This window comes from Bos indicus, chromosome 7, assembly GCF_029378745.1.
Source record: "Bos indicus isolate NIAB-ARS_2022 breed Sahiwal x Tharparkar chromosome 7, NIAB-ARS_B.indTharparkar_mat_pri_1.0, whole genome shotgun sequence".
NCBI classification, from domain to species: domain Eukaryota; kingdom Metazoa; phylum Chordata; class Mammalia; order Artiodactyla; family Bovidae; genus Bos; species Bos indicus.
Genome location: NC_091766.1, coordinates 15,502,448 through 15,521,458, shown reverse-complemented (window position 1 = coordinate 15,521,458; position 19,011 = coordinate 15,502,448). Strand labels below are relative to the sequence as shown.

The following is a 19,011-nucleotide window of genomic DNA, read 5'->3' as shown; positions in this document are numbered from 1 at the left end:
TTCTGTTACAAACAGGTCTTTATTAAAGATGAGGAGGGGGTGTGAAAGGGGGGCAGTGTCTCTCCTGCCCACTGCCTTTGGCTGCCGGGGCTGGAGAGCCCTTTTTGCTCCACCCATGCCTCTATGATGGCACATCTGTATGAGGCTGAGGCATGGGGGCGGCGGGGGGGGCAGTGTGAAGAACAGGGGTGGTTCTAAGGAAAAAAAAAACTCCCTTCCCACAGCCCTAATAAATAACAGAAGGGTTTGAAGTGATCTGGGCACAGGCAAGGGGGAATGCAGCACCCTGAACCCCAAAACCTCTGAAATGGGGCAAGCCCTGCACAAGTTGGGAGTTAAGAGAGACTGGGTGAGAGATTGCACATGGGGGAGGGGCTGAGAGAGGAAGGGGTACCCAAAGGACCCTGCCATGGGGGAGCCTGCCCCCCACCCTCCAGCTGGACTCTGATTCTGAGGAGAGAGCATTCTCTCCTTTGCACATGCTTAGACATGGGCGGTCCCCCATTGACTGGAATCATACCCACCCACCTTGAGATTGAGAACCAAGGACTCCTATTTGTTGTTCAGAGGCTGAACACTGACTTAGAATTGCCCTCTTGCCTGAGGTGTCTAAGAAACGATGGGGATTCTCCTATTGGCTGGAGTAAACTCCTTTTGGCTAGAATTCTGAGAACTGGGAAGCTCCCATTGGCTGGGCAATGGCCAATGGGATCAGGCTTTGGCCCTTAAAAGGGCAATCCTAGGAGGCAAGGACCCACCTCCCAATTATGCCCACTTGGAGGTCCCAGAGGGCAAGAGACACGGGGTCCCCTCGATGTCCTTCCAGCCATCCTCTGATGTATGGGCCTGGCTGGCCTGGGGACAAGGGCTTTGGCACTCACACAGCACACGCACACACACGCGTGGCAGGGAAGAAATGGGGACTGGGCAGATTCTGGGTGGGTGTCAGGCCTCACAGCAGGTGGTCACGGCTGGCAAACAGGTAAGGGCTGAAATTGTCCCGGTGGAAGGGGGAGGGATAGAGTCCGCTAAGGGTGTATAGGTCCCGCAGCAGGGGTGTGGGCAGCAGCAGCTTCCGGCCACGGCCACCACCCCCGCCCGGCCCCCCAGGCCCAGGCGAAGAGGGTGAGGGGCCCTGGCTGGGGGCTGGTGCCGGCAGGGGCAGAGGGAGAGGCAGGGGCGTCGGCTCAGACCTCAATCGAGGGCGGGGCACACGGGGCGATGAACACATGGCTGGAGCCCTGGAGGACACGCAGTTGGGGATCAGGTGGCCACGGCGGGCGCAGTTCTGCGGCTCTAGGGATCAGGAATCAGAAGTCAAGGGATTAGAAAGCTTGGGAGAGGCCACAAGAGCACAGTGACACCTCTGTGGCAGTGACAGCCATCTGGAAGTCCCCCTATTTATCCTCCCGTCTCCTTGATACTCACTGGATGGGGTGAGCCGTGCCGGTGTCGAATGCGACCTGCAGCCCTCGGGTTCCTGAGACAAAGAGGCGGAGGGGAGGGGCTAGTGGCCCCCTGGGCACCCTGGCCACAGCCACAAGGGGCTCAAAGTGCATAGAGCCCAGTGGAACAGGTAACGAGTTTTCAGGATTAATCATGTCTCCTTGAGAGGGAGGGGGGACACACCCTTCCATTCTGTGGGACAGCCCCCCCCGGGACCCAGGTCCACAGAGACAAGTGATTCCTCTACCCCTCCATGGCCCTGAGACCCCTCACCGCCTGCCGACTTCCTCCCTCCTTGGTCCCCCCTCCACCCACCACCCTCTCCAGCCGGGAGCAGCCCCCGGCCCCCCTTACCTGGGCCACACTTAACTTTTCGAGGGGGCTGTCCATGGTGGGGGCTTGGCTCAGGTCCTCCCAAGGGGAGAGCCTTCGGCCAGAGGGTGGCCGGCTCTGGAAGTTGTGCACGACACAGGTGACCTATCAACAGAGGGAAAGGGGTTGTTGAGGCCTGAGGCCAATAAGGTAGATTACTATTGCCATTTGTCAGATAAGGAAACTGAGGCTTAGGTTTTCAAGAACAGCTAACACTTTTATGGTGCCTATAATGTGCTAAATACCGTTGTTTCCACTTTACTAAGAAATAGGTACCCTTATTACTTATTCCACATGGGGAGGCAAATGATGCTGAGTTGTGTAACAACAGGATGTAATCCTGTCCTTATTTAAACCTTTGGTATTTTGGACAACATGGGTTTTTCCATTAATCCTGATTTGGGAGAATATTTCATTAGAATATTATTTATCTTGGGACTTCCTTGGTGGCCCAGTAGTTAAGATTCTGTGTTTCCACTGCAGGGAACACAGGCTCAATCCCTGGTCAGGGAACCTGCATGCCATGTGCCTCCAAAAAAAATTATTTTTAATAAATAAAATAAATTTGTCATGATTAATATTATTTTATATTATTATTTATAATATTTCCCTGATCTTGAGTGTTCTGGTATCCCCCTTAGTTGGTGTACTCAAGTAAGTGCCTCACTTGCCTTACCCGGGTCCCAAACCTGTTATCCGATTTCACAGATGAGAATGTCCCAGCTAGGTAAGGCTAAGGGACTTGCCCAAGGTCACACAAAGTCCACACCCTTCATCATCATGCAGTCCTGCCTCGGGTCAGGGATGGAAGGCAAGGGGGCTCACCAGAAAGGTGGCAATCGCTGCCCCTGTCAGGAAGCCAGCCAGCACGTCCGACCAGTGGTTGCGGTACTCCGCCACGCGGACCACGCCCACCAGGAAAGCAGGGCACAGCAGGGCCAGGCAGAGTGAGGGTTTGACCAGGCGAGAGCCCTTCACGCGGAACACGAGTGTCACGTACATCTGCAGGGGCCGGACAGGTTAGAGGTCACACGGCAGCAACAGTTCCCAAACTCAAGTGGACATTACATTCAGGGAAGGGGGTGAGGTCTGAACCCTGAGAAGCCACGTTGGGGCTCCAAAGAACACAGCCAGGGGGACTGGAGTTCAGGGGATGGAGTCATGGACCCCCAGTGGGACTTTGCAGGAAAGAGGGTGTAGCCTGAGCACCAAAGAGCAGTAGATAGGGTCTGGGGCCCCAGGTCTCTGGGAGACCAATCACAGATGGTGAAAGATTCTTGCTGGCTGAGGGTGTAGCCACAAAGTCAGAGGGTGGAGTCAGGCCCAAGTGACAAGTGCTGTTAGGAGCTCCAAGAGGTGGAGTCCCCAAACACCTGGGGACCACTAACAGGGTTAGAAGCATAGTCCCCAACGCCAGAAAAAGCAGTCAGAGCAACAGTGGGTGCGACCAGGGAAAAGCAGGGGAGAAGAATCAGGAAGTTTCAACGAAATTGACTCAGGAGTATGGCCAGACCAATAAAAGGTGATGTCAAAGTGGGGGACAAGGGCTCCAGGGGACAGAGTTGAAAGCCCACTACCTAGTCACCCAGCCAATAACCAGGACCTGTGACACGGCAGGGAGTTGGCTAGGCTTCACTGGACAGAGTCTATAGAGCTGAGCCAATAGCCTCCTTCGGATGCGGGGTTAGTGGGTCTGGAGGCGTGGCTAAACACCAAGGGGACGGCTCTTGACTCAAGATGGGGGCGTGACCAGACTCCAAGGGGTGGAGCCAGAGCCTCCGCCCTAGGGGCGGAGTCACAGTGACGTAGGGCGTGGCCTCACTCTGGGAGGGATTGGAGGCCCCAGCCCACAGGGTCTTCTGACCACTGGCCGCCCCCCAACTGCCTTGCCTCCATTTCGGGGCTCACCGCTGTGTAGGTGACGGCATAGGCGCAAAGGGCAGCGTCCTTGCAGGGGAAGGCGCGGCGCGCAGCAGCCACCAGGCTGGGACTGCCGGCGCAGGCACCCTGGTCAGTGACGAAACGGTCGGGCCCTGGCCGGTCCGGTGAGGGTGGCGGGCAGCCCAGGGCCGTGTAGTTGGGGCGGCACACGGACAGGAAATGAGGCGTGGGATTACCGGTCACCACCTGCCCCGCGTTAGCGAAGATGGTCGTGGTGAAGAGGCCAAAAGAGTAGACCCCTGGGGTAGGATGAGAGAGGGGGTTCATGCCAGGGCCCAGCAGCTGTTCTCCTGTGAGCCCCCTTAAGGCCCATCTGGGTCCCTGTCTCCTTGTTCCTGTGACTGACATGAAGGCACACCTCAGACTCCCCCTAGCACCATATTCCCTAACAGTTGGGCCATGTTCCCTTGGGATGTCATTCTAAGCCTCCTCTACCTGCCCCTGTTCTTGCTATTACTGAGCTGCTCATTTTCATCCTGGAGGATCTTCAACCCTCTCCCCCAGGGACCACCATTTCGGGTGAGCTCTGCCCTTCTGCCCCAAGGCCACCAACTGCGGCTGAGACCATATTTAGAAGACTGCCAGGGATCTCACCCCACTGCTCTGAGGACATCCTGTGCTTTTTCTGCCTGAGATTCTTCTTGTGGTAATTTGGGGCCCTCCTCTTAGAGTTGCCATCATGGTTGGCTTAGGGCACACCCATATCTCTAGAGCCTCCACTAGGACTGCCCACAGCCCAAATTCCTCTTGCCCCATGAAGTCACCATCATGGACATTCTAGGGCCCTTTCCCCCATGGAATTCTTATTATGGCCGAGCCTGGCCCATCTCCCTTTTGCACGGCTGACCCCTGACCAAGTCACTCACCCAGGAAGCGGACCAGCCTCCGCAGCGGGGGGCTGAAGCGGCAGCAGGCCCCGGACACGATGGTGCTCTCCCCAATGATGGGGACGGCTGAGGGCGGTGCAGGGAAAAAGGCACGTGCCAGCTCCCCAAGCAGGATCTGTGGGCAAGACCAAGGTGTGGTCTTCTTGGCCTTCAAACCCAGTCCTCCACCCACCACCCATCGGCCCTCCTGCCTCCTGGAAGGCCCTTCCCATAGTCTGAGCCGGGTTACCACCAGTCTCACCGTGAGGGTGGGCCCAGCGGTGACCAGGGCGTAGATGAGGGCTGGGGGTGCTCTGCTGGTAGCCTCAGGCCCTGGGTAGGGCTTGGCATAGGTACTATCATAGCAGAAGAAGCCCTGGGTGTGCACAGGGAATGTGTCTGTGAACTCCAGGCGGTAGGCAAGCAGGACCACGATGCCCAGCAGTACCGACTGCCGTCCAGTCAGGGTGGGGAGAGAGATGGACAGAGAAGAGAGAGGAAAGAAAGGGTCAGGTCTGAGTCAGAGCCATGGAGACAAAGACACAGAGATGGAGAAAGAGACAAGGAGGAGAGATACAGAGAGAGATGAAGAGGAGTGGGTAGAGAGAACGGACTGGGAAGAGGGAGAGACAACAGGGCCAGGGCTCAAAAAGTGAGTGTGATGGAGGGACAGAGCAACAGAGAAAGAAAACTACTGGTAGAAATATTGGGTTGGCCAAGAAAGGTCATTTGGGTTTCTCCATAACGAATTTTTTGCACCAACCCAATAGGAGCAGCCACAACAGGTGTAACTCTTACTGTGGGCTGGGCATCATACTAAACCTTTTTCTAGAATTAATCCATTTTACTTTCATAACAGCCCTAAGAGAGAGGGAGGGATGCCAACTGTGCCCATTTGCAGATGAGAAACTGAGGCCTGGGAAGGCATGTGAGGTGCCCAGAGTTCCACAGTAAGGATGGGCAGAGGTGGGTTGGAATCCCAGGGAGTGCCACTTCAGAAGGTGCCTCCTCCCTCTGGGCCAGGGAGGAACTGTGCTCCTCACCTCCACGAAGACAAAGCAGGGGATGATGGAAAAACTCCTCTTCAGCTGAGGTCTCCCTCCCGCCATGGTGATGGCTGGGCCTGTGGAGATGCAGAGGGAATGGCACCGCCAGGGGCGGGGCCTAGAGGGAGCCTCAGGTCATCTGTTCTTGGAGTCTTCTGGCCACACCCTGGCCCCCATCCCTGGTCCTTCCAACTACACCTGGCCCCACCCCCTAAGCCTGGCTCTTCCAACTACAGCCAAGGAGCCCCGGCCCCGCCCCCCTGAGGCTTCTGGCCACGCCTTCACATACCCAGGTCTTTGCCCCTGTCCCAGCTTATTAGAGGCACGTGCCTCCACCGATACAACCTGCTCAGCTCAGCCTCTGCTGAAGTGCCCACCGATTCTATAGTGGTCCCCCACAGCCTGCACAGGAGATTCTGACTCCATACCTTGTAGGGTCCAGTCTCCCTTAGCATGTGGGAACCCTCCCCTTGGCCTTCAGCACAGAGTCATCCTGCTTAAAGGGAACCCCTCTTCTACAAATAAGGTTCCTCACCCCCACTAGTTTTTAGGAGACCCCCATACTCTTCCCCTACGTGCTTTACAGGAAGCCCTATGCTCCCTGTTACCCACCTCCACCAGGTCCCTCCCCCCATACCACTTCCCCCAGAGCCCACAGGGGCCTCCCTCTCCTGTCCCCATGGGCTGTGCCTGACTGGTTTGGGCTGATGGCCAGGCCCTCCCTCTCTCCCAGCTGCCTCTCCCTCTCTCCTTCCTTTCCCCTCCTCCCAGCCCGTCTGCCTCCCTGTATTATGAGAGAGGGCTATCTCCCCCTCAACCCGCTCCCCCTCCCCCCCCGCCCCGCCCCCAGTCTAACCTCAGTCAGTCCCCAGCACTGAGAGGCGTACACAGTCACACCTGCTTGACCCATTCTCCCAGCCAGACCTCACCTGTGAATGGCCCTATGGCTTCCCGCAGGCTGCTGCCACGCCCACAGACTCACAGCCGCTCCTGGCAGCCAGCAGGGCAGGGATGGTCACCCCCATTGCCCAGATGAGGAAACTGAGGCCCAGACAGGCAGGGGTAGGCACTCTGGGTCCAGTGCCCCATCCACGTCGCTTGCTCTGCAACGTTACACGTGGGGTGAGGGTCATACCAGAGATCCCAGATGCCCAAGGTGCCTACCCAGCCATGGCCCCCTCACTCTCACAGAGATACAGACACACATCGGCACCCCTCCCAGAGTACACAACTCAGCCAGAGCTTCCATCCCAACCACCTTCCCCAACACACACACACACACACACACACACACACACACACATATCCAATCGAACAGCATTCGTCCATCCCACCAACAAGGATGAAGGACCTGCTGGGTTCCAAGCAATGCACTGGGTGTCAGCCTTGTGATGAACAAGATGGGCTCGCTCATTCAGACAGGTGCCCAACACCCACTACACACAACTGCACCCTCACACAGCACGGTGTGAACACGGCCTGTCACAGACACCCACGCAGATCAAACAAATCCCCTGCCCCCAACACACACAGTCACTGGGACACAACAGGAGGTCCTTCACATACCTCATGGCCCTACATACAGCCCCACTCCACCCCCATCAGGGACAGAGACTCAAAGCTGCCAATACACTTAAGAGTCACATCAAAAAAAAACTCACCACACACACAGTGGGGGGGGGGGGTGTCACAGAACTGGTCACAGCGTCACGCCCCCAATTACAAGGCACAGAATGATACATATTAAGTCTGGGGTCCACCTTGACAGTCACAGAAGAGCCCTGCCATCCACAACCACATCCACATGGCCACACAAGGGCACATACATGGACTGTGGCATAGACTTGCACACAGACACATAAGAAAGGCACACGATCAGTCACAGAATAATGGGCCCCCACACACCATCAGAAAAAACACAACAGCCACACAATGACAGTCACATGCATACAACCACACAGACACCGAGACAGACACACAATCACTGAGAGAGCAGTCACAGGGCCACTCAAAGGCGGCCACAGCAACACGACCACAACACAGTCACCATCAGAGTGATACCCACGGCGACAATCACACAAAGACAGCCACGGGAGACACAGTCACACAGCCACCACACGCACACCCCTGATGCCACACACACACTGACACATAACGACAACCACCCAGTCACCAGCAGCCTCACCGGGGTACTGTCCCCATCCACCCCTCCCCTAGCTGGGTCCCCAAGCCTCAGCTCGCAGCCTCCCCTCCCCCTCCCCGCGCTGGACCCGCAGGGGACCCGACCCACACGAACCGAACCCTGGCCAGACAGACACAACGACGCTCGGAAGCCGGCAAGAAGAGGTACAGGCGGCGCCCCGAGGCCCTCCCCCTCACCGGGTCGACACTACCGCCGCCTGAGCCCTGGCTCCACCTAGACGGCCCCGGCGCAGCGGGACGGACAGACAAACCGACCGCCAGCCAGCAGGCGAACGCGGAGATGGAGACGCGGTCGGCCGGCCCGGCCGCGCCGCGCAGTCTCCGCGCCGGCGGGAGGGGCGGGGCCTCCGGGACATTATTTGCATAACCCGTGAGGCGGGGCCTCGCGATGTCTCATTAGCGTTTTCGGGGCGGGGCCCCGCTTGCTTTTGGGGGCGAACCATGAGGGAACGAAGACGAGGTTAAGAGGGAGGATCCTAAGAGGGTGGGATAACGAGACCCTCCCTCTCTGAGCCTCAGTTTCCCCATTTGGCAGTAGGGACAGCAGGCAGGATCGCCAGGGCAGCCCACAAAGGAAGACTGGTGGCTAGTGGGGAAAAGACTGTCTGGTCACTCAATAACTGGACATACTGACCTCTGACCTTGTCATATACTAAATCCAGTGTCACACCGCCCCCTGACTCTAGAACCACATATCCTGTTCAGCCCCTTGGTCTCCACATCTTGCCCAAGACTGGGTAGTAAATTGCAGGGGTCACTCGCAGGCCCAGGAAGAAGCAGGAGCAACAGTTCACAGGCGGAGGAAGGTCTCAGCTAGTTTATTTTCTTTCTGGAGGAGTCTTCAAGGGAGAGCAGTCCCGGCTGCTCAGGCTGCAGAGAGAGAGGGTGGGTCAGAACCTGGCTTGGTCCAGGGGACCCCAGGCGTGGTGGTCAGGGAGCAGATATCCAGGTTGGGAGTTTGGGGTGGTGCCCAGACTCTGGGACTCCAGGGCAGGCCAGAAGGGGAAGGGAAAGGTGGGTTGGGGGAGGGGGAGATCCGTACCAGGTGGGAAGGAGCTGCGGCTCTTGCTGAGCAGTAGCCGGGGAGGGCCCTGGTCCGTGTCTGAGTCCGAGTCCCAGCAGGGAAGAGGAGGGCTCAGGCATCTGTGTCCCTTATAGCCTGCAGGAGGGACATGTGCGAGTCTATCATGACACCTGAATGTGACCCTTGAGTGGTCTGTGAATATGAGCCCAGTACCCTTGATATTGGAGAAGGAAATGGCAACCCACTCTAGTGTTCTTGCCTGGAGAACCCCAGGAACAGGGGAGCCTGGTGGGCTGCCGTCTATGGGGTCGCACAGAGTCGGACACGACTGAAGCGACTTAGCAGCAGCAGCACCCTTGATATAATGTGATCCTTGATCATGTCCCTTGAATGTGACCCAACACGACCCCAAACTATGATCTCAATTGATGACCCTTGAATTTTACCCCATTCGTGTGTGTGTGTGCGCTAAGTTGCTTCAGTCATGCCCAACTCTGTGCAACCCTATGGACTGTAGCCTGCCAGGCTCCTCTGCCCTTGGAATTCCCCAAGCAAGAATACTGGAGTGGGTTGCCATGCCCTCCTCCAGCAGACCTTCCCGACCCAAGCACCCAACCCATGTCTCTTATGTCTCCTACACTGGAAGGCAGGTTCTTTACCACTAATGCCAGTTGGGGAGTCCCAGATTTTATCCCATTGACCTTTAAAAAAGATTAGTGACCCTGAGTGACCCTTGGATGAAACCTCCAGGGACTCTCTAATGTCACCCCAGAACATTATTTAATGTGACCACAGAATAAGACCCAACAGAGGACTTCCCTGGTGGTCCAGTGGTTAAGAATCTGCCTGCCAATGCAGGGAACACAGGTTCCATTCCTGGCTTGGGAAGATCCCACATGCCATGGGGCAACTAAGCCCATGCACCACATCTGCTGATCCTGTGCTCTGGAGTGCCCAAGCTACATCTACTGAGCCCACGAGACCTAGAGCCCATGGTCCGCAACAAGAGAAACCACCTCAATAAGAAGCCCATGCACAGCAACAAGAGAGTAGCCCCTGCTTGCCACAACTTGAGAAGGCCTGCACACAGCCATGAAGACCCAACATAACCAAAAATCAATAAATAAATAACTGCGGGGGGAAGACCCAACAGATGTGACCCCCAAATATGGCTTCTGACATGACCTCCATGTGTGAAGCTGGAGAATGATCTCCCCCCCAACCCTGGAGTGCTGCTCAGCCCCCCTCACCCCTGAGGTTTGCGGCCCTGGGGCGGCCCCCTGAGGATATGGTGAGGCCATCAAAGGAGTTCTGCAGCACATGCACAGCGGACCTGTGGGGAGATGGTGATCTGTAGGCCCTCCAGGGGACTCTGGACTGCTCAGGGCTGGGGCGGGGGGGCTGTGGTGGGGGAAGGGTGGAGATGAGTCCCAGGAGGAGAGGGAGACCTGGACTCAGGTGGGTTCCAGGTTCTGGTGGTCACTGGTTGATCTGATTGGGAGGAGAGGGCAGGGCAGATGAAGGTCAGGGGTCAGAGGTTACAGTGGGAGCTCATCACCATATGTCACCCAGCTCCTTTTGGAGGTTATCCCTCCAGGAACCACTGCATCCTGGTGGCAATTCCTCAGTCTCTAGCCAGTTGGCTGTCTCGTACCCTTGCTGCTTCATCTTGGTCAGGACCTGAGGTCAGAAAGGGATGGGGAAACAATAATAATAATGGTGAAAGGTGTGATATAGCATTTATTACATACCAGGATGCCTTTAAACAGCTTATCACTCAGTTAATGCAGCTACTCGGTCAGGCAGGGCTATGTTATTACATCCATTATACAGATGAAGAAACTGAGGCTCAAGGAGGGGAGGTGACTTGATCACAATCACATAGCAGTAAGTACCAAAACTGAGATTTGAACCCAGGCCTTCTGGCTGCAGTATGATAGTAGAGGCCAGCAGAGATCCCCATACCCCAACTCACACAAGGTTCCCCTCCCACCCCACCCTGCTCTGCTCACCTTGCGGCATTTCACCTGTGTCTTCTGCATCTTCTGGATGTTCACCAGGTTCTCCGTGATCTCCTGTTCCTGTGCCTCTGTAGGGGGAGGGGACTTAAGGGGGCTGAAGCTGTAGAAGGACCTCCACCCTGCCCTCCCGGCCATAGGCTTTGGGCACTCACGGAGCTTCTGATAAATGAAGGTCACCTCCTCTCGTACCAGCTCCAGCTCCTCCCATAGGAACTTCTTGCTGAGGAGACAGGGCACCTCTGGCCTCCCATATCCTGGCCTCCTGGCTTCCCATTTGTCCACCTGCCTCCCCCAAGCCACTGCCACCTTCCCTGTTTCCATCTGTTCAACTACCATCCCCCAGAGGCTTGTCCCCTCCCCCCACCTGCCTACCCAGCTTTCCCCTTCTACTACTATTCCCCCACCTCCTACCCCTCCCTACCCCCACCCTGTCCACCCCTTCTGACCTTCAGCCTCCTATTCCCTCAGGCCCCCATTTCCTGGCTTCCAGTTCTCCATCTTCTGGCGCCCTTGACCTTCCATACCCCAACTCTGCCCCTCTCCACCACCTCTCCCCTCCAGTTTCCCATCTCACCCCTGCCAGCTTTCTGGTCCCCTGAGCTCCCTTCCCATCCCTGTCTCCCCTTCCTCTGGCCTCCCAGTTTCCCACACAGCCCCACTGCCTCCTGCCTCCTCCACCCCCTCCTCTTGTCCCCCAAGCTTTCCATGGCGCCCCAGACTCCCTTACTTACTTCCCCCTCCCATTTCCCCCATCCCACTTGTGGCCCCTTCTCCCTGGCCTCCCTCCTCTCCTGAAGCAACCTCCATGCAACCCTCCTGGCAACACCCACCTGTCCCGGATCTCCTGGGCCAGCAACTGCAGGCAGCGGGTGGTGCGGGCCCGCTGCACCTCCTCGTTGTCATGCAGGCTCTTCTGCAGCCCCTGCAGGCCTTGAGCCAGGGCCTCATACAGCTCCTGCCGTCCCTCCACCACATCCCACTTGTGGCCTTCCTTGTCTCCCTGGTGGCTCGTGGGGCCCAGCACCTCTACAGAGATGGTGGGAACTTGCCTGAGCCCCACCCACAGCCCTGAGCCTAGCTTTGAACACAATTTCCCCTAACCCTCACCAGACCCTGGCCTGAAACCCAAACCCATCCAATTTTTCCCACCCTGGCCTGACCTGGCTGACCTTGACAGGGCCAGCCTCCAGCCTTACCTCAACCCTTGGCCAGTTCTCACCTTCCAGCTGTTGGATCTTGATTTGCTGCAGGCAGCTCTCCTTCTCCAACAGGGTCACTGAGTGGTTTAGGAACTCGAAAGCCTGGGCCGAGAGGTCAGGCCTAGGGGTGGGAGCAGGGGTGAAGTGGGAGGGGATGGAGACAATTGCTGGAGGTGGGGCTGAGGTGGCTCACCTTGGTCTGGGCCTGTAACTGACACCTGAGTGACTCCAGTTCACATCTCAGAAGCTTCTGGCAGTCGGGAATCATCGAGGTGGACTTAACTGTGAGCAGAGGTGAGGGTCAGCCAAGGCTGGGAAGGGTGCGGGGGGTGGGGGGGGCAAGGTCAGGGCAGAGGTCAGTAGAGGTTCAGGGTTGGGAGTGAGGCAGGGGACAAGGTAAGGAGCTGGGGTAGGCTGAGGCAGAGGTAGAAGAAGGAGTAGGGGTCAAGGTCAGAGACAAGGATGAAGGGCAAGGTCAGGGGCAAGGGTCAGCTGATGACAGGGATGAATGGGAAGCAATGGTGCAGGTCCACTGAGGAGGGGGCAGAAGGTGGAGGTAGGAACTGGTGGGTCTTCTACCCATAGTCTTGTTGGGTGGAAGGTTCTTACCTTTGGTTTTGGAACAGCTGGTCTCCAAGGGCTTCTAGAGAAGGGGGACATGAGGGCAGTAGAAATTTACCCCTGGGCTGCATCCTTGCTCACCCTAACCCAGGGTGTGGGGGTTAGACATGATTTGGGTCTGCTGAGTTCTGGGTGTCCTAGACCCCCGAGGGCAGGCAAAGCTGCCTCCAGGCATATGCATGCACCCCCAACCCCACCTCACCTCTGCCCCAGCCCGAACACACTCAGAAGCGCATCTGTGTGGCAGGCATGGGGGCTGCCCCTGAGAACACACAGCTTCAGAGCCCTCACTCCGGCTTGGACTCAGGTAATGGCCCTCTTCTTTAGGGGCAAACGGCATCAACAATGTCTGCAAGGAGCACCAGCAACTCCTGATGCACAACCACACACAGTCATCGAAACACAACCATAGACACACAACTTCAGACACAGAGATGCATGCTAAGTCATAAGACCCAGGGCACATGTCATGCCCATCTCAGACATACAACCACAGTCACAGACACACAGGCAGTCATACCCAGAGACAATCACAGACAGAACCTCATTAAGACACATAATGGGCTTCCCCAGTGCTCAGACGATCAAGAATCTGCCTGCAATGTAGGAGACCTGGGTTCAATCCCTGGGTCGGGAAGATCCCTTGGAGAATGCAATGCTAACCCATTCCAGTATTCTTGCCTGGAGAATCCCATGGACACAGGAGCCTGGTGGGCTACAGCCCATGGGGTAACAAAGAGTCAGACAGGACTGAGCAACTAACACTTCCACAAGACACACAATGAGGCATCCATTCCATTCATTCAAGACATTTTTAGTGCAGGCCTGGCTGAGCACTGGGCGCTGTTCTGGGTGCTGAAGACATAAGGCGTGAGGGTTCTCAAGAGCTCTCTGCTCCACAGCCCCCACCCGAAGCCCTGCAACAGTAGATTGAGGTGTGGCAGGAAGGGGTTTCCCAGGTGGGGTAGACCTTAGTGCTGCTGTTATGCCTCTTCGGAAGATCCTGGCCATTACACGGCTCCTGTGAGTCTGAGCAAAGGGTGGAGGGAGACCCATGTGACTGACACCCTGAGTCTCTCCCTGGCCTCCAGGCTTCAGTTGTCACTGTGTTTTCAGGTGCAGTCGGCTGTGAGGTCTCTGGCTCTGGGTCCTTCGACCAGTGAAATGTATATTCCAAGGTCTTTTCTGAGGAAGTGCCTGGCAAGAGGGATGGGTGGTGAAGGTTTCCTGAGAGCCAGCCCACATCACACCAGCTCCCCCAGCCCCAGGCTAGTCCCTCAACGAACCACTGCACTTGTCACACTTCTTTTGAGCAGGCGAGCACGAACCACAGCACTTGTCACACTTCTTGTGAGCAGGTGAACATGAACCACAGCACTTGTCACACTTCTTGTGAGCAGGTGAACATGAACCACAGCACTTGTCACACTTCTTGTGAGCAGGTGAACACACGTTGGAGGGTGAGGGAAGTGAGCGGTAGCAAGGCACGGAGTACTCAGGGTCCAGAGGTAGGCCAGCCAGAAGAGGGTTGCTGTGAGTGGGGGGGACAGAGGGCTGCACTGAGACCAGCTTCTGGGTCCTGACAACCCCAGGCCCTTCCTGACACCCCAGAGTGGCCGCAGCCCTCAACACAGGCTTCTTAGTTATGGTAGGAGCCAAAGCTGGGTGAAAAATGATCCTAGCCCCAGGGGTTGGACTGGACAGTGAGAAGAACCCAGAAGTTCCCACAGAGGGAACTGAGGTCTGAGATAAGCCTAAAAGAAAAAAAAAAAAGATCTTAACACTGGCCCTAAAGGAAGGACATCCTTGGCAGGAAACAGCATGTGCCAAAGCTTAGAGGTCTGTCTGTGCTCCCAGTGCAAGGAGTCCAGGTTCAATCTCTGGTTAGGGGGCCTGGATTTGATCCCTGGTCAGAAAACTAGATCCCACAAGCCCACAAAGATCCCAAATGATGCAACTAAGATCCAGTGCAGTTAAGTAAATATATATATATATATATATATATATATATATATATATATATATTTTTTTTTTTTTAAAGCTTGGAGGTCTGGAACCAGGTGCTCTGTGCTGATAAAGTCAGGGTGGCTGGAGGCAGAGGTCCAGGAGGAAGCAGCAGGAGGTTGGCAGGACAGCTCAAACAAGTCAGGGCAAGCCAAGCAGGGGAGTTGGGAACTGGCTCCCCAGTAAATGAGAGCCACAGAATGTGAGAAGGAGAGGCACAGCACATCCATTTAACAAATGTTAGCTGAACTGGGGCCCATGCCTGCACTAGGTAAGGCTGGGAACAGGAAAGGGCTCATTTCTGGGTCTCACATACATACCCCCTTGCCCTTCCAGTGTAGTGAGGGCTGTCACAGCCGGAGAAACCTGGGACAGGTCTGCCTGGAAAAACTTCCAGGTGAAGGGCATCTTGCCATGGATCACACTCAGCCAGAAAGGCTACAATATAGTGCTTTCTCTTCTTTTGTCCTTTCTGGGCCCTCTGGTATCCTTCCCCTAGCCCAGTCCTCCTGGAAGACTCCTATATACCCTTCAAAACCTTACTCAGTATCGCCTCTGTAAAATCTTCCTTAATCCCTTTTTAAGTTCATATTTTCTGAACATTTGGCTGAGTGCTGGGCACCACCATAAGCCCTCACTGGGTCTTCACACACCATCCTAAGCCCTCACTGGATCTTCACACCCACCATAATAACTTGCAAGGGTTATTATTCTTCCTGAAATGTTCTAAGCTACCCCTTCAAAAGTTACTGCCTCAGGGAGGTCCTCACTGCCAGAGGCAGTACAGCATGATGATTAAGCAAGGAGACTCTCCAGTTGGATGGCCGGTGTTCAAATCCTAGTTTTGTCCCCTTCCCAGGTGTGTGATGTTGGGATAATTATGAAACCTCTTCAAGCCTCAGTGTCCCCAACTATAAAAATGGGATATCATACTACCTACTTTACTGAGTTGTTGTGATTAAGTAAATTAATCCATACGAGTGCCTGATACACAATAACGGGAACTCAGTCTTTGAAAATTACACTGAGGACTTAGTACTTTGGAATCATAGGAGCCCTGGGAGACTTGGGAGGGGAAAAAGCAGGGTGCATTTCTGAGTGACAATTGCAGGCAGGACACCAGGTCGATCCCCGCCCCAACTCGCCTCCAACATCACCTGCTTCTACCTCAGTCACTCCAGATAGAATTCTCGGAGGAAGGGGGCGGGGTCATTTGCCTGGGCCCCGCCCCCGGGGCCTTGAATCCTGCGCCCTCCAAGCTTCAGACCCCTTTCCACCCCCACCTACCACATACCACCTGCTCATGCTCTCCCATCAGGGACCGCGAAGCCAGTCCCCAGCTGTGACGCTGAAATTTGATCCCGTGGGGACACCATCCCATTAAAACGCGCGGAGTCCAAAGGTAGAGTCACAGAGAGGGGTGTGGCTGGCAGTTTAGCTCCGCCCCCGCCGATGCAGCCGAAGGCTTCATTGGCGCCTTTCCGCTTCCGCAGATCCTAGGATCCGCGGTATAATTGGATGAGAGTCCGGAGAGTGGGCGGGATTTCAGGTTTAGTTTCCGTTTATCGATTGGTCAATATTTAAGAGGGCGGTACAGGAGATACAGATCTCCGGTCCGATTGGCTTCTGGCTTAGCTGGGGGGCGGGACGAATTCTTGGTCCCACGAGGGGAGGTAGCTGAGGAGGTCCGCGGGCCACCCCAGAGCGCGGGAGTGAGGTACCGAGCCCACCAAGCCTGACATCCTAGGTCCAGCCCGGGACTCCTGGTGCTGCGGGTCGAGATCCGGGTCCAGTGGTGGGGTCGGTTTCCTCCGGATGAGATTTGGGGTTTCCAGGATTAGAACGCGTCTCTGGGAGGTGCTTCGGGAATGTTCTTAGCGACATCCTGTCATGAAAGGAGTGGTCTTTGATGTTAGAAGTGGGTCCCTGGGGTGATATTTGGGAATCACTGGGGTGATCTCTGAAGATCTAGGGCTGCAAGCTTGAGCTGCTGGAGCTGAAATTTGGGGGTCTCAGAGGTGGCATGGATGTTGGGGTTCAGAGACCCTAAGATCTTGGGGGCTGACATTTGGACAGATAGGGTCGGGGTTGTCACAACTGTTTTGGGTCTTCCCCATCCCATTCCTGGGCTGCTAGCCCGGTATCTCTGCTGGATAGACCATGACCCTGGCCTTGTGCAGGCTCACAGGGTCTGAAGGCCACAGGGCAAATATAAAGCTCTGACTTACCTGGTGCCTCCTTCTCAGGCCTGAAAGATGGAGGAAGGTGGGAATCCAGGAAGCTTGACTAAAGTGGTCCATCTCCTGGTCTTGTCAGGGGCCTGGGGCATGCAAATGTGGGTGACCTTCATCTCAGGTAGGGATCGTCGGCCTGGACATCATGGATGCCCGCGGTGGGGACAGGGATGAGAGAGGGTCCTTGGACGAGTCCTAACACTGGTCCCCTGCACCCCACAGGCTTTGTGCTTTTCCGAGGCCTTCCCCGACATACCTTCGGTCTGGTGCAGAGCAAACTCTTCCCTTTCTACTTTCACATCTCCATGGGCTGTGCCTTCGTCAACCTCTGCATCTTGGCTTCACAGTGTTCCTGGGCTCAGCTCACATTCTGGGAGGCCAGCCAGGTATGCGGGCTTTGGCTCCACTACCCTCTGGACATTCACTCCCAGGACTGCACTGAGCACCTATGACACCTTTGTGACAATTAAAACAAGACCCCCCAAACCACCCCAGCTTCCTGGTATACACAGAGTTGGGCTTTGGATACCCTTGAGCAGTGCACAGCCTGCACAACCATCCCCAGCAGCCCTGTCTATTCCCCCTGTGTCTGTCTGCTGGCTGTTGCTCCCTCTCCTCCCCCTGACTGGGCCTGCAGCCAAGCTGTGGTGACTCAGCTGGGCTGAGGCACTGACCCCAGCTCACTGTTTAAAAACTAGCCTGACTGGGGATTTACAGTCCCCCACCTCCATCCCCGGAGAAGGAAATGGCATCCCACTCCAATATTCTTGCCTGGGAAATCCCATGGACAGAGGAGCCTGGTGGGCTACAGTCCATGGGGTCACAAAAGAGTCGGTCACGACTTAGCGACTAAACAACGGCAACAACCCCCATCCACACATTTTACCCAGCCACAAGGCAAGGAGCCACCTCTGCATCTCATGTTTCTCTATCCTGCCCTCCCCTGACCCCATTCTGTCCCTCAGATGTGGGCAGGTAAGGCCTGAAAGGGGTTTTGATAACCTCACAGACACATGAGGGATTATGGGTAACTGGAAACTTCGGGGACTTTTAATCCTTTCCCTGTGGGCCCAATGTCAGCTTCTAGGGACTAGGCTGGGGCCACAAAGGAGATAGGCCCCGTCTTAGGCTCTTTGGGGGAAATGAAGGGACAGTTACTGTGGTGCTCTGTCCCAACTCAGGGAAGAGAGGCTCTGCCCATCCTCAGTTCTGGGGAAGAATTGGGTAGGAGACAGGCTGTGTTCTGGAAAGTTCCAGTCAGTGTATTAGAAGAGGAGCAGCTCAGGAATTCGGGGGAGAGAGAAGAGACAGTGGTGGAGCCTTTCCTTAGGAACTGCGGGTCTCAGGATATGAGAGCTGGAGCTCTGTTTGGGTTTGGGGATGGAGCAGGGAGACCTGGCTTTGACCCGATCCTGTCTCCCATTCCCCTCTGGCCTTTGAGGATGCACAAGGACATGCCCTGGGGCCCCTTCTGCCTCCCAGGAGTGGCTCACCTTGTCCTCACGTTGCCCCACCAGCTCTTCTTGCTGCTCCTGAGCCTCACACTGGCCACCGTCAATGCCCGCTGGCTGGAGTCCCGCACCACGGCCGCCATGTGGGCCCTGCAGACTGTGGAGAAGGAGCGGGGCCTGGGCGGGGAGGTGCCGGGCAGTCACCAGGGCTCGGACCCCTGCCACCAGCTGCGGGGTCAGGACCCCAAGTACAGCGCCCTCCGCCAGCAGTTCTTCCGCTACCATGGCCTGTCCTCCCTTTGCAATCTGGGCTGCCTCCTGAGCAATGGGCTTCATTTGGCAGGCCTTGCCCTGGCCCTCCACAACCTCTAGCTCCCACTGACTCTCTGTCTCTGCTGGGGCCCTGGATGTCAATAAACGCTTCTTTGGACATGACTGCCTTCATCTTTCTCCAACTGGGAAGCAAAGAAGGGGAGGGGCAGGCAAGGGTTGTTGTTGCTGTTGTTTAGTCACTCAGTCGTGTCCTACTCTTTTGCAACCCCATAGACTGTAGCCCACCAGGCTCCTCTGTCCATGGGATCTCC

The 19,011-nt window shown here is 56.1% G+C and overlaps 3 protein-coding genes across 13 annotated transcripts; 1 reads left to right on the top strand and 2 right to left on the bottom strand.

The window, feature by feature from the left end:
- Positions 1-8,500, bottom strand: PLPPR2 (phospholipid phosphatase related 2). 6 transcript variants are annotated; one of them, XM_019964193.2, is made up of 10 exons: positions 7,968-8,500; positions 6,601-6,774; positions 5,669-5,748; positions 4,888-5,076; positions 4,626-4,761; positions 3,727-3,998; positions 2,644-2,820; positions 1,801-1,923; positions 1,429-1,480; positions 1-1,296 (listed from the first exon to the last, which is right to left on the bottom strand). In XM_019964193.2, exons 3-10 carry the CDS (start codon positions 5,732-5,734, stop codon positions 953-955), a joined length of 1,359 nt encoding a protein of 452 aa, XP_019819752.1. In that variant the 5' UTR covers positions 5,735-5,748; positions 6,601-6,774; positions 7,968-8,500; the 3' UTR covers positions 1-952. The 6 variants fall into 6 exon arrangements, with proteins under 6 accessions (XP_019819752.1, XP_019819756.1, XP_019819753.1 ...); XM_019964197.2 differs by having other exon boundaries at positions 5,669-5,789; positions 8,051-8,500; XM_019964194.2 differs by having other exon boundaries at positions 8,051-8,500.
- Positions 8,501-8,662: 162 nt separating this feature from the next.
- Positions 8,663-16,298, bottom strand: CCDC159 (coiled-coil domain containing 159). Of its 6 annotated transcripts, none has more exons than XM_070792876.1 (14): positions 16,030-16,298; positions 14,025-14,269; positions 13,709-13,935; positions 12,941-13,087; positions 12,727-12,760; positions 12,311-12,399; positions 12,138-12,219; positions 11,749-11,944; positions 11,071-11,138; positions 10,910-10,986; positions 10,456-10,577; positions 10,148-10,230; positions 8,916-9,032; positions 8,663-8,743 (listed from the first exon to the last, which is right to left on the bottom strand). In XM_070792876.1, the coding sequence occupies exons 1-14, from the start codon at positions 16,032-16,034 to the stop codon at positions 8,739-8,741; spliced, it is 1,497 nt and encodes a 498-aa protein (XP_070648977.1). In that variant the 5' UTR covers positions 16,035-16,298; the 3' UTR covers positions 8,663-8,738. The 6 variants fall into 6 exon arrangements, 5 of the variants coding, with proteins under 5 accessions (XP_070648977.1, XP_019819749.2, XP_070648979.1 ...); XM_019964190.2 differs by having other exon boundaries at positions 16,037-16,298; XM_070792878.1 differs by lacking the exon at positions 16,030-16,298 and adding an exon at positions 15,063-15,257.
- A 696-nt stretch (positions 16,299-16,994) lies between these two features.
- Positions 16,995-18,862, top strand: TMEM205 (transmembrane protein 205). The gene is made up of 3 exons (XM_019964204.2): positions 16,995-17,097; positions 17,199-17,362; positions 18,494-18,862. The coding sequence occupies exons 1-3, from the start codon at positions 16,998-17,000 to the stop codon at positions 18,797-18,799; spliced, it is 570 nt and encodes a 189-aa protein (XP_019819763.2). The 5' UTR covers positions 16,995-16,997; the 3' UTR covers positions 18,800-18,862.
- The last annotated feature ends 149 nt before the right edge of the window (positions 18,863-19,011 follow it).

Excerpts from the sequence above, each read along its gene's own strand:
- CCDC159 (XM_019964190.2), bottom strand. Across the intron at positions 13,936-14,024 it reads GAAGTGTGACAAGTGCAGTG|GCACTTCCTCAGAAAAGACC; the intron begins GTTCGTTGAGGG and ends CCCTCTTGCCAG. Across the intron at positions 13,088-13,708 it reads GGCATAACAGCAGCACTAAG|ACATTGTTGATGCCGTTTGC; the intron begins GTCTACCCCACC and ends TGCTCCTTGCAG.
- TMEM205 (XM_019964204.2), top strand. The coding sequence starts at position 16,998 with ATGGAGGAAGGTGGGAATCCAGGAAGCTTGACTAAAGTGGTCCATCTC. Across the intron at positions 17,098-17,198 it reads GTGGGTGACCTTCATCTCAG|GCTTTGTGCTTTTCCGAGGC; the intron begins GTAGGGATCGTC and ends TGCACCCCACAG. Across the intron at positions 17,363-18,493 it reads CATTCTGGGAGGCCAGCCAG|CTCTTCTTGCTGCTCCTGAG; the intron begins GTATGCGGGCTT and ends TTGCCCCACCAG.
- PLPPR2 (XM_019964193.2), bottom strand. The coding sequence starts at position 5,734 with ATGGCGGGAGGGAGACCTCAGCTGAAGAGGAGTTTTTCCATCATCCCC. Across the intron at positions 4,762-4,887 it reads CCGCTGGGCCCACCCTCACG|ATCCTGCTTGGGGAGCTGGC; the intron begins GTGAGACTGGTG and ends TCTTGCCCACAG. Across the intron at positions 1,297-1,428 it reads GGCACGGCTCACCCCATCCA|AGCCGCAGAACTGCGCCCGC; the intron begins GTGAGTATCAAG and ends CCTGATCCCTAG.